The sequence below is a fragment of the Cervus canadensis genome, chromosome 8 (assembly GCF_019320065.1).
Source record: "Cervus canadensis isolate Bull #8, Minnesota chromosome 8, ASM1932006v1, whole genome shotgun sequence".
In the NCBI taxonomy this organism is placed as follows: domain Eukaryota; kingdom Metazoa; phylum Chordata; class Mammalia; order Artiodactyla; family Cervidae; genus Cervus; species Cervus canadensis.
Window position 1 is genome coordinate 63,910,444 of NC_057393.1, and position 16,193 is coordinate 63,926,636.

The 16,193-nt window shown below is 51.8% G+C and overlaps 1 protein-coding gene across 19 annotated transcripts in view; it reads left to right on the plus strand.

The window, feature by feature from the left end:
* Positions 1–15,854, plus strand: part of CAMK2G (calcium/calmodulin dependent protein kinase II gamma) — a 55,018-nt gene extending 39,164 nt beyond the window's left edge. For 3 of the 19 annotated variants that reach the window (XM_043476529.1, XM_043476524.1, XM_043476527.1), the window contains 9 exons: positions 2,303–2,335; positions 4,839–4,907; positions 6,041–6,085; positions 7,522–7,570; positions 8,774–8,887; positions 10,840–10,915; positions 11,271–11,365; positions 13,094–13,338; positions 13,825–15,854. In XM_043476529.1, the coding sequence (XP_043332464.1) occupies positions 2,303–2,335; positions 4,839–4,907; positions 6,041–6,085; positions 7,522–7,570; positions 8,774–8,887; positions 10,840–10,915; positions 11,271–11,365; positions 13,094–13,326 (714 nt within the window). In that variant the 3' untranslated portion in view covers positions 13,327–13,338; positions 13,825–15,854. Of the gene's footprint in view, positions 1–2,302; positions 2,336–4,838; positions 4,908–6,040; positions 6,086–7,521; positions 7,571–8,773; positions 8,888–10,839; positions 10,916–11,270; positions 11,374–13,093; positions 13,339–13,824 lie in introns of those variants that run through there. The other 16 variants (XM_043476528.1, XM_043476533.1, XM_043476525.1 and 13 more) reach the window with 9 other exon arrangements.
* Positions 15,855–16,193: the final 339 nt, after the last annotated feature.

Genomic DNA, 16,193 nt, shown 5'->3' on the forward strand with positions numbered 1-16,193 from the left:
TTCTTTTAGACCCCACCCTCCTTCCCCAGCCCCACCCCACTCCCCAGTTCCTGCTGGGAGTCCATAGGGAGAGTTCTCTCTTGCTGTCCAGAAGCTTTCACAGACTCTCTCAGGTATCAGCATTGGTTTGAGCAGCGAGTCTTCCTCGTGCATTTGAATTTGGGGACTTCAGGTTCTGCTTAGGTTTCTTCAAAAGTAGATGCCAGTGACCCAGTCTATGGAGGAGCAGAGCCACTTAGGAGGACAGACTTCTCCTTGAGAGTAACTTGTGCATTCCACTAGTCCCAGGCCAGAGGGCCATCCAGTCTTTAAGGAGAGAGAAGGAAGAAAAGGAGGGAGAAATAAGGGAAGGAAAGAAGGAAGAGAGGGAGGAAAGAAGGGAGAGAGGAAGGGAGGAAAAAGAAAAGGGAGAGAGGTCCTGTTATTTTCCTTAAGTACTGTTTGAATGTTTCAGTGTGGGACAGACGCTTGAACCTTCTTTTGGTTTAAAATTTTAAATGTTTCATTGTTAAACATAAGTGAGGTGTGGATTTTTAAAAAAACGATCTGGAAATTAAATAGTGCTGCTGGCTGCAGGGGAGGAAGCCAGCTATGCACAACTGCGGGCAAAGCCCTAAAGGAATGGGAGAGAGAAATGGAACAAAGTCTGCTCACCTGGTAGAAACTAAGCCATGAGTAGAAAGGATTATCTTGGGTTTTCCTGCAGGGCAGTTTAGGAAAAAGAGAGCCAGTTGGGAGCAAATTGGGAACTTATTCCTCATTAGTTGAAGCAGACGGCAGAAAGTGAAGGCAAGATGTGAGTGAAAGCAACCTGCATGGCTTGTGACAAGACCAGCCCTGGACTGGGCCCCTGCTGTTTTCAGTGCTGGGATTCCAGGCGAGTCAGAAGCCTGTGCTCTGCTTTAACCCAGGGGAAAACCACAGTCAGCAATCCACAAGCCCAGTTTAACTCTGCAAACATTTGTTGATCGAATGTTAACTCTTAAGATATTTTGCTAAATTGCCACGACAAATAAGATACAGACCTTCCTTCAAAGTGTTACCCGTCTGGTTGGATAAAGTGATAAGTATATATGAATGTAAAGCAAATCCCTCTTTTTTGGATAATTTGGAAGTAAAATCTCCTATGTGAGTATATATGAAAGGCTAAAAGCAAGAGGCTTCATTATATTTAGACTTTCTTTTTCCTTAGATATATTTCGAAATTGTGGGCCATTCTTTTAAATACTTGTAGTCCCCTTCTTTTGGAAAAAAAAACCACATTCTCAAAAATGTCTTCTCAAGTAGAATGTCAACTGCTTGAGGGCAGAAACATCTATCTGTGTTCACCATGCCTAGAATAGTCCTCAACAAGCATTTGTTGGGTATTGTTAGATGAATATGCAAGTCAAAAGACAGACAGACATATTCAAAGGGGACTTCTGTCTCCCAGCAAGCTAATGATAAAATTCTTAATTACCTTTCAACTTTTAGACACAGTCTTCTGAGATGTATTTTCAGTGTTCCATACAGTCTATTTTTCTGTGCTTGTTTCATATCTGAACATAAAGTTTTTGAGCATCTAGTTGAGACTAAGGCATCCATGCTTTCAGCATTTCCCGTGGTTGGCGTCTTTGTGTCCATGTAATAACTGCACTTCTAACCACCCACACTCCTGTTGTTCCATTGCCCCCTAGTTGCAAAAGGTAGTAAAACATTGAAATCTCATAAATGAGCCTGGCCATACCAACAGAGAAATGGGTGCCAAGCTATAATGTTTGTCAAATGATTTCAAAAGTCCACCATCTTTATCTGAAAAGTTATAGAGGTGCAGTGAAAAAGTTTAGGTTCAGAAGTGAAGCGTTGTTAAAGCTGAGCATGACTTAAGAGTAGCTTTGGCTCTTTACCTGATAGCTGTCCACTCAAATCTCAGGCAGACCTAGTAGTGAGAGAAATAATCCTATAGGTGAGCTCGATAGGCCGAAACCTATAAATTTGCAGTGAAATGTTACTTACTCTCAGACCTGTGACTTAATCTCCTTTAAAGAAGTTTCTCAGAGCAAAGCTGAGACACCTCAGAATATACTCAGTGTTTGTGAACCTGACAGCGAAGTTCTTTCTCCCTCTGTCTGGATCTGGAGGGATGTGTGTGCCTGTCCGACTAGACGCTGTTTTAACCCTTCTGGTGCTGGACTCCAGGTCTCCTCCTCCTCTTTCCTCCTGAGGCAGAGCCCACGCTGGCGCACTAACCTGCAGCGTCTCTGTGCTTCTCTTCTTACCTCCTCTTTCCCCTTCTCTTTCCCTTTTGCTGTGGTGTGTCCAGAAAAGGAAGTCGAGTTCCAGCGTGCACCTAATGGTGAGCCTTGCCTGCCCACCCGTCCGCCCGCCCCATGCTGCCTGCGCCCGCCTGCCGGCCACGCAAACCCGCGCTGCCACGTGCGTGTGCTTCCCTCATCCTCACTGCATGTCGTGCTGTGCGGGCAGGTGTGGCCTGTCCTGCCGGGCGGGGTCCGGTGCCCGAGGTCACCCAGCGGCCTCAGAACTAGGCATTGGACGGAGTGGTGTGGCACTCCCTGCTGCCGCGCTTGGACTGCCCCCAGCAGCCCCAGGGCAGGATGTAGATCTGGTAGGGATTCAGGGCCAGGTGGCAAGCACTGGGGGAGACCCTCACTTATGGTTGCTCAGGAGGAGAGGCCCTGGGCACAAGCACTACTTCCTACAGATCGGCAGCCAGGGGGCCTCCGTGGGGGGCGCGGAGGAGCCGGGTGGAGGCTCCGAGCCTCACTCTCACTCTCGCGGCTTTCCCCTGTGCTGGTGCCCCTCAGCCGGCTGTGCCCAGGGTTTTGTCCTTCCCACCCACCCACAGGGGCACCAGCTGAAAGGCTGCAGAGCTCGTCTTCTTTCTCAAGGGACACAGAGCACCCAGTGGAATGCAGCAGCCTGAATCCTTATGAAACATCTATTGGGTTGGCCAAAAAGTTCATTTGGATTTTTCCATAAGGTGTCATGAAAAACCCAAATGAACTTTTTGGCCAACTCGATACTAAAGCCAGAGGTGGGGCTACCTGGGTGACATCCCAGCCCTCCGCAGATATGGCAGGTTTTACAGACACGATACAGTCCTTACCCCATGCCAGGGTCTTTATCTCAGCTTTGCAAACAGAATGGCTTCATTCAGTCAGCCCCGAATAGGTCCATGTCAGCAGCTGAGCGAGGAGGGCTCTGCACTTTTGGGGGGATATGGAAGAGAGCAGAGCTTTTGTGAGATTAGGCCCACATTCTGTCTATTCCTGGGGCCCCCTTCTCCAGCCTGCAGAGTTGAGCAGAGTCTTAAAGCACCTGGTGCCTGGCTTGAGGTTCCGTGCTGAGCCCCAGATTTGGGAACATTTCAACCACTGACCACTGATAGCAAGTTACAGCTTTGGGTGTGGTCCAAGGGGGCCACAAAAGAGGCTTCTGGGCAAGAAGTGGGACAGTCTGGATAGCTTTCTGGATGTGTTCTGGGGGAGAAAAAGCACGTCCTAGCTGCCAGTGTGCCCTCATTGGCACCCTGCACATTGACGGTCGCCGGACATTTGTGTGTCTGCATGTTGGAGAACTCACGGGCATCAGGCTGCTCCTTTAGTGGCCCCCAGTTCCACAGGGACTCCTAGTGAGACTAAGTGTATTTGTTGGTTAGGGGATTGTAAGAGGCAGGGAGCATCAGTATGACTCCTTGTCCTGGAGATCGGCCTCCTTCCTTCCTCGCCGTCCTCTTCCCACCTCCCCTGCTGTGCCACTCAGTGTAATATTCTGAAAGGCAAGGAGGTAGCCTGGTGGTCTGCTGCTGTTGGCCTGCTAGGCAGCCTCCTGTTTCCTAAGGACTAGGACTGCTGACTGGAGAAGGCAATGGCACCCCACTCCAGTACTCTTGCCTGGAAAATCCCATGGACAGAGAAGCCTGGTAGGCTGCAGTCCATGGGGTCGTGAAGAGTCGGACACGACTGAGCGACTTCACTTTCACTTTTCACTTTCATGCATTGGAGAAGGAAATGGCAACCCACTCCAGTGTTCTTGCCTGGAGAATCCCAGGGACGGGGGAGCCTGGTGGGCTGCCGTCTATGGGGCCGCACAGAGTCGGACACGACTAAAGCAACTTAGCAGCAGCAGCAGCAGGACTTCTGATGCAGCATCCACCTGGACTCCCCTGCTGCTCTTGGGAGTTCTGCCCGTGTTCCCAGCTGATCACATCTAAGATCAATCAGGCAAACAGGCCAACAGCACAGCCCTGCGTCTGCTCCCCTGGGTCAGTGGTTGCATTTTGTATCCAGAGTCAAATTCCACCCCTTTCCTCTGTGGATGCCATCTCCTCGACCAGGTTTTCTTTCTCTTCTTGTTCCTCTTCAGATCAGGCTTCAGTCTAGTGTTGTAAGGGGCAGGAAATGCAGGTTGAAAGGGCAGCAGGGGGCTCCCACAGTTAGGGGACCCAGAGTTCCTGAATTTTGTTCTGCTTTCTTATAAACTGCATTTCTTTTCCCCTAAAAAGTGAGAATATCCTGAATTTCTCTGGGTGAAGTATGATTGTATGATGACAGGGCACCTAGCATCAGCAAAGATTTCTGGAGAGATGCTTTAAAACAAGTCTTTGGGCTCCTTCCACCTTAAGGATGCCTCCAGGGCTAGGTCTCTCGGTCCCTCCAAATAACCTCCTCTGATCATCTATCCAGCCACTGCTCCCACCCCAGAGTGTTACAGGAGTGTTAGCCCACCTCAGGTCTAGCTCCTCCGCACCAGGCCGGGGGACAAGGGAGGTCTGGGAGTCAAATCCAAGTGACTTTGGTGACTCTAGAGGAACTAAACCATCTGTTTTCTTGTCTCAGCCACAGAGCAACAACAAAAACAGTCTCGTAAGCCCAGCCCAAGAGCCCGCGCCCTTGCAGACGGCCATGGTACCTCCTGACTACGGCTTCTCCGCCCCTGCCCCTGGCTGCCTCCCTCTTCTGCCCGCTTCCTTCTCTCGCCCCTCTGCCAGGCCCCCTTGGCCACTTCCCCTCTCTCCCTGTAGAGCAGGTGGCTCTGTGTACTGCCCCCTGGTGGTCCCGCTTGGCCGTGCTCCCTCCTGCATGGCAAAACTCTGCTCCTGTTCCCAGTGCTCTTGGTGGGGAAGAGTGATCAGGGCTCTCAGCTAAGCCTCCCAGCCCCAAATGGGTCTGCTGGGGGGCCGGGAAGGTGAGCTGCTTCTAAAGGGAGAGGGTAGGAGCTTCGCTGGGCTCTGTACCTCAGTTCTTGAAGGCCTCCTTGTAAAATCTGCCTCAGCCCCTCCTTTACAAAGCAGTGAATAGGAAGTGGGGCTGGAGTCCCCCACCTCTAGATGGTGCTGAGGTCTCTGGGGAGCCCCCATGTGGTCTGAGTTCTGTCCTGGCTCAGTCAAGGGCACCATGTGCTCTCAGGTCCCCCTCTGCTGCTGGCTAAGTAGAGACAGCAGGGGGGTGACTGGGAGAGAGGGAGGGGAACCGGTGCTGCCCCCCCCCCCACTCCTCCTTCCTGCACCCTGTCCCCCAGAGCTGTCTGCTGAGGACAGGAACTTGGGGAGAGGCAGGGGTGGGTGGAACAGGCAGCAGTCTGGGCTCAACTCGCTGAGGGCCACCTGTGAATCTTTCTGGGAGACCTCAGTCCACTCTCCCAGTATCCCTGTCTCCCACACACCCCCTGATGAACACTGTTGGCCAGGCCCAGCCTGTGCCCTCAGCCCCACAGCTGCTCCAGTGTACTTGTCCCTTGGGAGAAAGGACACTCAGGTCTGGCTGGAATTGAGAGCAGGGGCCCTTGTCCTCAATTTCCCCAGTACCTGCTTCCATTAAGTACCAGGCCTCTCCTCCCAACCAGCCAATGCTGTCCCCTCAATCTGGGGCTTCCAGCTGCCTGGGACCCAGTTGAACCAGGGTATTTTGTCTTGTAAGAATGACTGGTGAACAGGCCTCAGTGGTCATCATAGGGTCAATATTCGAGGGCTGGGGTCCCTCAGGGGAGAGACGTAGGCCTGTTCCCAGGCCAGGAGGGTAACTTTCATCTTCTCTCACAGGAGCCACAAACCACCGTGGTACACAACGCTACCGATGGGATCAAGGTGAGTGGCTCCTGAGCTGGCCTCCTTCTTTCCAGGTCAGCAGGAAACAGGTGGGCTGGGTCTCAGGGTCCTGGAGATGGCAGCCTACAGGCTGCATCTAGAGGCCAGGGTGTTTGCAGAGTCTAGGCTGGGGGCAGCATATGGCTTGTCGTCACTGTGTTCCTGGGAAGGAGATCATACTCCAGTGATTCTGAGCTCAGGCTCTAGAGGCAGACAGGTTTGCATTTGCATCCTGGCCCTGGGCCACTGGACAAGTCACCCTTCCACTCTGCACCTCAGTTTCCTTATCTGAAAATTGGGGATGCTAATAATAATAAAATCTTTCTCCATGACTGGTGAAGCTTAAATTAGAGTAAACATGAGCTAGTAAAACAGAGGCAGAAACATAATCAAATCCTAGAGCATTAATTCTCCATCGCCTCTCTCCTTGATGCCCTCAATATCCTTGTCTCCTTATTTTCACTGCCATTAGTAAATATTTATTGAACCATCCACAGCTCTGGTTTACAGAGGTGACAAGAGGAAATCTCTCTCCTCAAGTGTAAGGGAAGCAGATGATAAACCAAAAACTATACAAATAAGATAAAATCCAGTAGCGATAAGTGCTATGAAGAAAATGTCACAAAGTAAATAGAGAATGGAACAGGGCCTCTAATTAAGTGGTCAGGAAGGGCCTCCTTTAGAAGGTGATATTTGAGCTAAACATTAAACAACTGGAAGGTGGCAGCCGGGTAGACCCTGAGGCAGAGTGCCCTAGACAGTGAGGATGCAGGCGTCCGGGCCTGGCACAGAGGAAATCAGAGCCCAGAGCGTGGTGAGCAAGGAGAGGAAGGCAGGAGGGTGGTGAAGCTGGAGGGCCAGGCGGAACCTGCTTGGTCAGTTTGTATTTTTTACCAGTAGCAACAAAAGCTGTTAGAGGCTCTTAGCAGGGGAGTAATGGAGTCCAATTTACACGTCAAAAAGCTCTGGCCTTGTTATGGGGCAAGAACTTTAGGGGAGAGGCAAGTATGGAAACAGGGAGGCCAGGCAGCTACGGTAGGAGTTCAGGTACCAGATGTCAGTATCTTGGGCTCGGGTTGTAGCTGTGCATTGGAAGAGAAGAGGTTAAGACGCGATTTATTTTGGAGGTAGAACTGACCGATTCGGTTTTAGATTGGATAATTGGGACATGAGGGGAAGAAAGAAAGGCATCAGCGTATTATAAAATCAGACCTCCAGATTTTAGCCTGAACAACTGGATAAGTGGTACATTTACTGAGTTAGAGAAGACTCGGGAGGGTGTTTGGGAATCAGAGTTTTATAAGAGTCACATGGCAAGGGTCTGATTCCTCCTTGCAGCTCCCATAGGAACACATACTCTGCTTTTGTTCTGCTTGGTTCCTCTGGTTTCCAAGGGCCTGAGTTTATAGAAACTTGTTCTTTTTTTTGGCCCACAGGGCTCCACAGAGAGCTGCAACACCACCACAGAAGATGAGGACCTCAAAGGTAGGTATTGGCCCATAGTGGGGAAGGGGCCCCAGCAGTGTTCCAAGGGGACACCTGCCTCATCTGCCCCCAGAACTGAGATTGGCGGCTCCTTGTACCCCAGGAGAGGGTTTGGCTTAAAAGCTACTTTCCATAGGCCCAGGAATGAGGCCCCTGTCTCGTGTTTCTGGGCTGGGCAGGTGGCTTCTCTTCTTTGACGCCATGTCTAGGAGAGTTAAACGAGGGCTTTTCCTGAGCCTGTCCATTCCCAGGGCTCAGAGAGCTGCTCTTAGCACTGCTACAGTGTGATATCCCAGATCAGGGACATCTTGAGTCCCCGCAGAGGTGGCCTGCAGATGTCATGAGCCATTAATAAGGTCACCAGTGATCCCAGTTTCCCCGGCACTAAGGTAATTCCCCAGGATGTAGAACTTTGGGCTTTAAAACTAGAACAGTCCTGGACACATTGGGGTGGGTGGGTCACTCTCGTCACAGAGCCTTGGCATGAGTGACAACGGAGTCAGAACCACATTTGGCCCTGCCCCAGTGGTCCCGTGAGGACCACCAGCTTAAGTTTGGGCCTGCCCAGAGCGCCAGGGGATGTGGGAAGACATGGCAGGCCAGACCACTGTGCATCTCTGTCCGGCTCTTTGGTTTGGCCTCCTGGGATTGCTCCCTTTGCCTTAAGTAAGTGACCTTAGGCCAAGTTCTCAGAAAAGTCAGAGGAATGTTGCAGCTCACAGCTGAGAGAGCACACCCAGGGCAATACGGGAGCAAACAAACCTTTGGCAATCAAGAAAAGAAGAAAAAGCATAAACATGTAAGGCAGTAAAGAACAGTGCCTTCAGGGCTGCCAGGATTGAGATCAGGTCATTTCAGTTCTGGTGATACTGGCAGAGTAAGCGGCTCCTTCACTGCTGGGCTGTTGACCCTGTAGCCCTGGTCCCTAGAACATCTTCCCTGGGAGCAGGGCTCCTTGTACAGGCTGTTGGAAGGCTCCTCTGGAAGCCGCAAACCCAGGTCTGTGCCCCTTCCTGGGGCTTTCAGCTGGGAGGCCTCTCTGGCAGCGTGGACGTGGTCCCAGGTCCACAGCAACCCGAGGCATCGCCTTGCCTTGGTTCTTCAGTGCCACGGGCTCGGGTCCTGTCCGGCTTGCTCGCTCACCTGCCTTGTTCTGTTTGTTTTGGCTGCTCTGCCTTGCCCTGCCCTGCCCTGGCTGGCTAGCTGCCCCGCTCCGCACTGGGAATGGCAGCTCGATGCCTGAAGGACGGAGCTCCCGGGACAGGACAGCCCCCTCTGCAGGCATGCAGCCCCAGCCTTCTCTCTGCTCCTCAGCCAGTAAGTGTGAGGGAGGCACATTCTGGCTTCCGTCTCCCTGGCTCATCCTGAAGCCCCTCAGGGATCGCCCCCCCCACCCCCCACCCCCCAGAGCTGTCAGCCCAGCCCAGCTATCCATCTAGTCAGCTTCGGGAGCTCAGCCTCTGCTGGGTGGGGGAGCTGATTGGAGGTGCTGTTAAGACCAGACAGGGGTCCTTGAGACCAGGGTCCAAAGACATGAAGAAAAGTGGGTGGAAGAATGTGGCAGGAGGGAAGGAGTAGAAAGCCAGTGGGATACGCAGAGGGCCTTATCTCAGCGCTGAGCGGGAAGAAAGGTGGAGTCAGAAGTCAGGTCCATGGTAGTGGGTGTGAGGTGGTGGAGAAACTCATAGTCAAGAAAACGTGTTCCCCTTGGTGCTTCTTGAGGCTCAGCATAATATCATACTAAGAGCTCGGGATGAAACTGACCTGAGTTTAAATCTAGCTCCACTACCTTCAAAAATGTGTGAAGTAGCTTAACCTCCTGGAGCTACAGTTTCTTTATCTGTAAAGTGGTAATAAAATGACACTCACCTCAGAAATGGGATAGTGGAATGTTTTGCCATGATGCTTAGCTGGTTAGTGGTAGCTCGTATTTATATCTTCAGTTGTGTTTTTGTAGAGGATGCCTTCGTCTGCTTCTTTCCCTCCTACCATCGATCCTTATAGAGTTTCTAAACACGAGCCTCTTCACCCGTAGGGCCCCAGTCAGGTCTTGCAGATGGGCTTGGTGGGGTTGGAGAGGGGGTGTGTGTGTGTGTTTGTGTGTGCGTGTGCACATACCTGCTTGCCTTTAGAAAGTGGATGAAGCTCTGTGGTTCCCCTAACCTCCTGCTTATTCGCCTCGAGCCGCCCCCTGATGGTGCTCATGCCTGTGGGGCCCGGTGCTTCTGTGCCTTTGGCTGCACTGTCCTCTCCCAGTCGCGCCCCTTGGCTGTGCTGTTCTAATGCTCACATTTGTCTTGCAGCCTCTCGCTCGTGGCCTGGGCCAGCCTGGGGCTCTGGTCAGGGTTAGCCTGAGGCCTCCCTTACCCTGGCAGCGCCCTCTGCTAATAGTGGCACTCCCTGTAAGTGAGCTGCCCACGAGAGCGGAGTGTCACCAGCAGTCCCTTGGCTTGGAATTGGGGTGGGGGGGAGACGCTCCGAGGGCACCAACTCTGCCTGCCTGTCAGTCTGAGCCTTGTCCTTGGTGTTCCTGAGGGACACATCCTGGCTTGAGAGCTGGTGTGAGATTTATAGTTTTTCCAAGGGTAAACGGAGCTGGTAAGAGGCTCCATTTAAAAAAAGTGTTTATAGTTCCAAGACCCCTTACCCCAAAAAAGCCCTGTGGAGGAGACGAATAAGGCAAAGAGAATTAAGTGTCCATCCCAGGGGTCTATTCATCCTTTGGAGCCCTCCTCAACCCTGGCTAGAGTCTGCTTTCAGGCTGGCTGGTGCCCAGGGCTAAGTTTTGGACCACTGAGTGAGGGCTGGGGGAGTGGGGGGCGGGCTGGTAATTGAGACCTGACTGAGCCCCTTCAGGTGAGAGAAATGAGTGGTGGAAACAGCCATATCCAGGAGATGCTTCTTTGAGAGCCTGAACCTGTGGGGATGGGATACAAAGACTGAGGGCAGAGTTTTCACAGGGTGTCAGGCTCCTTGGCTTTAAAGACAAGAGTGTTTTCTGCATCCTGGTTATTGATGGAGAGGGAGGCAAAGGCCAGAGGATCATAAGGCGGGCTTTAGGACAAAAGGGTCATTAGCTCTGTGGACAACAGAGGGAGACGGGAGAGAACGGTGGGCTCGCTTTTCCAGAGAAGGGCCTTAAAGAGAGGAGAGGGATGTCTCTGTGAAAGAGATTACAGGGGATTCTCTGATGGATTGGGGAGGGCTTTGCATCACTTGGGAGAATCCCAGTCTCACATGGGTAAATTGCTGGATTCTTCCCCCTACAGTGCGGAAACAGGAGATCATTAAGATCACAGAACAACTGATTGAGGCCATCAACAATGGGGACTTTGAGGCCTACACGTGAGTAGAGACCTATTTCCTTGACACCCAAGTCATCTCTCGAGCCTTTCCCGCCTTTCAAAAAGCAGCTGGGACCCAGGGAAAAGAGAAGGCTGGGCCTTGGGCACAACATCTGAGTTAAACACCAGGCCCCAGGGAGCCCTTGCAGGTAGACGTCTGTGATTTAGCCCACCCATGGTGCCCAAGCTGGTGGGTTGAAAAGGTGGAGCTGAGCTGCTCGGCTGGCAGGGCCCTGAGATCTCAACCACCTTGTCAGGCCCAATCTACAGCTAACCTGCTGCCGCTGAGGAGGAAGATAGACAGTAATTCTCATATAAGACTGACGGGCTGCTTTTTTTTTTTCTCTCCCCTGTAGGAAGATTTGTGATCCAGGCCTCACTTCCTTTGAGCCTGAGGCCCTGGGTAACCTCGTGGAAGGGATGGATTTCCATAAGTTTTACTTTGAGAATCGTGAGTGGGTTCGTGCTGCCGAGATACTCCTGCCTGCCCCGCACCCCCTCGCCTCTGTCCCCGCTCACCTTCTCCTCTTTCCAGCTGCCCGCTTTTTCCTTCCTGGGCCTGCCTGCCGCACCCTGGTCTGTGTGCTTGCCTCCGGGGGCCTGAGGATGGTCTTCAGCTGGCATCTCCAAAGGCCCTCCTCGCAGAGCCCCGTGTGCCCCTGTTCTGCAGCAGTGCCGCTGTATAATGATCATGGCCACTGTATTGCTTTAAGCCTTACCTCTTTCCAAGACACTTGGAAACCATGAGAGGTTAGGTTGAGATGATATCAACGAGTAATAATGAAGCTCTGTGTCTGCAGGTTTCACAATAGAGGAAATTAAAACCAGGATAAGAATGTGCAAGCAAGTAACAGGGCACCGTTGGTGACTGTGAGATCGGAAGTTGTGGCTAGGGTCCTCCTTCCAGCCACTGAGGGAGACAGGAGTCCTGGCTAGGGGTGGGTGGCCGGGGTGTTGTGCTCCAGGCAGCTCCTGGAAGTCCCAGAGGATAAGAAGCTAATTCATCACCTCCTCCCATCTTTCTTTCCACTAAGACCGTCCCCCTCCTTATTTTTTTTTTTTTTTACTTCCCCGCCCCCCCCTCCTTATTTTTTTCCCTCATCTTTCCCACTTTATTCTGGGCCTTCCCCATCCTGCCCTAAATTTTACTTTCTCACTGTTTTCTCTGCTAACTACCATCCTCTCCATGTCTCAGCTACAGTTATAAACCCTAGGTTATCTAAGTAATTCTATTAGCCAGAAGCAATTCCAAAGCTCACAGAAACTCTCTTAAAGGTCTCGTGTAGCCCCTAATGTTAGAATTGAACTAAAATGTGAATCTCAGTAAAAGCAACACAGTTCATGGTGTTTGCTGATAATAGCAACCCATCTTCTTTTGGTTTCCCCCCAGAGGATCCTGGGGACTCTGGGAGTACCCTCAGCTTGGTGCTTTGCTGACCTTTTTTTTTTTAACTTTGGACCTTTGTAAAAATCAAAAATTAATTTTGAATATTTTAAGTTCTTGGTTTTGCTCTACAGCCCTAATAAGGGACAAGCCAACCCTTATGAGGGCTACCCAGATGACTCAGAATGGTAAAGAATCCACCTGCCAAGACAGGAGACAAGGATTTGATCCCTGGGTCGGGCAGATCCCCTGGAGAAGGAAATGGTAACCCACTCCAGTATTCTTACCTGAGAAATCCCATGGACAGAGGAGCCTGGCCTGCTACAGCCTATAGGGTTGCAAAGGAGTCAGACGCGACTGAGCGCACACACCACTTGTGAAATCTAAACCCACCTGTCGGGGTAAAAAGATCATCATAGTCTTTCGTTAAGATAATCTTGAGTTCAAATGTTGTGTGGGCAAATTACTTAACTTCCTTGAGCCTATTTCCTTATCTTATAACGAAGAAAATAATGACCAAGGAATATGGCTCATGCATGTAAAACCCGCAGTACATTGTCTGATTAAAATACTAGCTGCTGTTAACACTGCTCCCCACCTTTCTCTTCCTTTTAAATAATTGAAACTAATCTAACGGGGTTTCCCAGCCTCTGGAGAGTGTATGGGGGAACTTGGCGACTCCCAGAGTGGTTACTGGAGAGAGGGTGAGACTTGGGAAGTGCAGGCTGGGAGGAAAATGCCCGTCCCCAGGCCTGATGCCCTCCTACCTACCTCACCCCGCCCTGCCCACTACAGTCCTGTCCAAGAACAGCAAGCCCATCCACACCACCATCCTGAACCCACACGTCCACGTGATCGGAGAGGACGCAGCTTGCATTGCCTACATCCGCCTCACCCAGTACATCGATGGGCAGGGTCGGCCTCGCACCAGCCAGTCGGAGGAGACCCGGGTCTGGCATCGCCGGGATGGCAAGTGGCTCAATGTCCACTATCACTGCTCAGGGGCCCCTGCCGCACCGCTGCAGTGAGCTCAGCCACAGGTGCACCTGGTGGGGGGCGGGGGGCTGGGACAAGTGGGCTCAGAGGAGGAAGAAGGGGTTGAGAGGTGGCCTTGGGGGAGGATATATGGGCCATCCCGGAAGAGTAGTGAACGCCAGACAGTGTGGTGGTTGTAATAAGTTATGCTCTCAAGTCAGACAGACTTGGGTCTGGCTCCATGACACTACGTTGGGTGACCTTGAACAGGTTACTTCCCCTCCCTAAGCCTCATTTTCCTCAGCTGTTAAAAAGAGGGAAGGAGCGGTGCCTGCCTCCTTTGTTGTGAGATTTAAATAAGGTACTTGTAAGTAAAGCACTTAAGTAAGTGCTCAGCAAATGGGAGGCGATATTATGTTTAAATACTAGCTTCTTCCTCATCCTCCACCTTCTCAGGCAGAGTTGGCCACATGTGTAGTGTGTTTAAGCCTCTGGAACTCCTGTGTGCGTACTGTCCTCTGTCCTGTTACCACGTCTGTCCTGTTTGACAGGGGCATGAGGAGATCCCAGCCGGAGGTCAAACCTTCGCAGCCAGTGGCTCTGGAGGGCCTGAGTGACAGCGGCAGTCCTGTTCGTTTGAGGTTTAAAACAATTAAATTACAAAGCGGCAGCAGCCAATGCACGCCCCTGCATGCAGCCCTCCCGCCCGCCCTTCGTGTCTGTCTCTGCTGTACCGAGGTGTTTTTTACATTTAAGGGAAAAAAAGAAAAAAAAAAGATTGTTTAAAAAAAAAGCAGGATCCATACCATGATGTGTTTTAAAACCACCAACAGCCCTTGGGCTGGCAAGAAGGCAGCAGTCTGTGTGACGCCCATCCTGGCACAAGCAGTGGGCTCACCCACCAGCCCTGAAGAGCTGAGCTCGACCTCTGGCCTCCATGGACTCGGGACCAGGCAAAAACTGACAGAGCTCTGGGGGCTGTGTGATGTGACTGCAGCCTCTGAGATGGCCTGCCTGCCCCAGGTCTCGGAATGGACTTCAGAGTTTGTATACGCGCCTAGAACGAGGCTTATGAGAACACCGTGGCCAACAGACCTACTTGGGAGAGAATGCGTAGCTCCCAGCCTGCCGTGGAGGCAGCTGAGAATCAGTGGCCTCAGGACTGAGAAGCAGGGCCCGGACGTTGCTGTACTCTACCATTTAGCGTAGAAGGGAAGAGAATTGGTGCTGCAGAAGCGTGTCTGCTCCGAAGCTGATGAGAAACCTCGTGTTAGTCTGACATGCACTCACTTACTCATCCATTTCTATAGGATGCACAATGCACGTGGGCTCTGATCTTGAGGCCCAATCCTAGCAGCTGGGAAGTGGGAGGGGTTGCCGCTTTGCTTTGTGTTTGTTTTCTTATAACTTAGCAAGGAGAGAGCCAGGCCTTGGTCTGGGCTCCCCCTGCCACCTTTGGCAGTTCTGTTTCTGTGCTGACTTGGACCATCTTTGTCTTGCCTTCTTATGGTGGTGGTCCCTGTGCTGACTCTCATCTGGGCCTGGGCTCTCTGCCAAGTGCCCCTGTGGGATGGGAGGAGTGAGGCAGCGGGACTGAGTTGATGGTTGTTTCTATGCATTCAGGCTGCCCTCAGGGCTGCCTCCCTTCTTACTCTTCCCTTGCTGCACGCCAATCTCTTTTCCTGTCTTTGAGACTGACTTGACTACTCTGGCAAGAAGAGGTATCCTCTATAAAGAGACTTCTTTACTGACCAACTGAAGTATAGACTTACTGCTGGACAATCTGCATGGGCATCACCCCCGTCTCACCTGCATGTACCCAAAAGAGATGTCCAGAGCCAAGGCTCCTACCTTCATTGTCCCTGTCTGTGCTCAAGGAGTTCCATTCCAGGAGGGAAGAATGTATATTCTAAGCAGATAGCAGAGACGATAATGGAGGAGCAATTGGTCATGGCCTTGGTCTCCCCCCAAACAACTGTGCAGGTCTGTCTGCACAAATGTCTGCACTATTGGGGGAGAGATGGGTAGACCCCAGCTCCCTGGACTGCCTTAAGGAGGCACAGGAGCTGGGAGAAGAGGCAAAGCTACAGGTTTACCTTGGAGCCAGCTGAGAAGAGCAGACTCACAGGTGCTGGTGCTTGGATTTAGCCAGGCTCCTCCGAGCACCTCCTGCATGCCGCAGCCCCCGGGTCCCAGCCGTCTCCCGCCCTGCAGCCTGCAGTGCCAGCACGCAGACACCTTCACCACGGGGTTTGGTTTTGCTGGCTTGAAGACAAATGGTCTTAGAGTTCATTAAGACCCATAGCTTCATATGGCTGCTCCAGCGCCACTTCTTAGCATTCTTACTCCTCTTCTGGGGCTAATGTCAGCATCTATAGACAATAGACTATTAAAAACAACAACAACAACAACACCTTTTAAACAGGAAATGGAAGGCATTTGATGCAGAATTTTTGCATGATGACATAGAAATAATTTAAAAATAGTTAGTGTTTGTTCTGAATGTTGGTAGACCCTTCATAGCTTTGTTACAATGAAACCTTGAACTGAAGATATTTAATAAAATAACCTTTAAACAGTCCATTGTGTTACTGCTGTCGGAGGCTTATGACCAGGGATTTAGATTTAACAGCCTGGGTTACAAGGCTTCTGGTGGAGAGCTGAACCTTCTCCCACTCCTTTTGGACCCATTTTAGAATAAAACTTCCTCCTAAACTCATCGGCCTCCAATCACCCCACTCGATTGCTGAGGCGAATTCGGGATTGGGGTTGGTGAGAGCTTGCGCTCTTAAGAGGAGAGCTCGGAGTCTCGCCCCGCCCCGGGCCCCGCCCCCGCCTAGGGCCGCCCAGCCCCCTCCCCCGCCGCCCCTCAGTGTGCCGGCCCGGCTCCCCCTCCGCCGGGCCGAGTGGAAGATCCCGC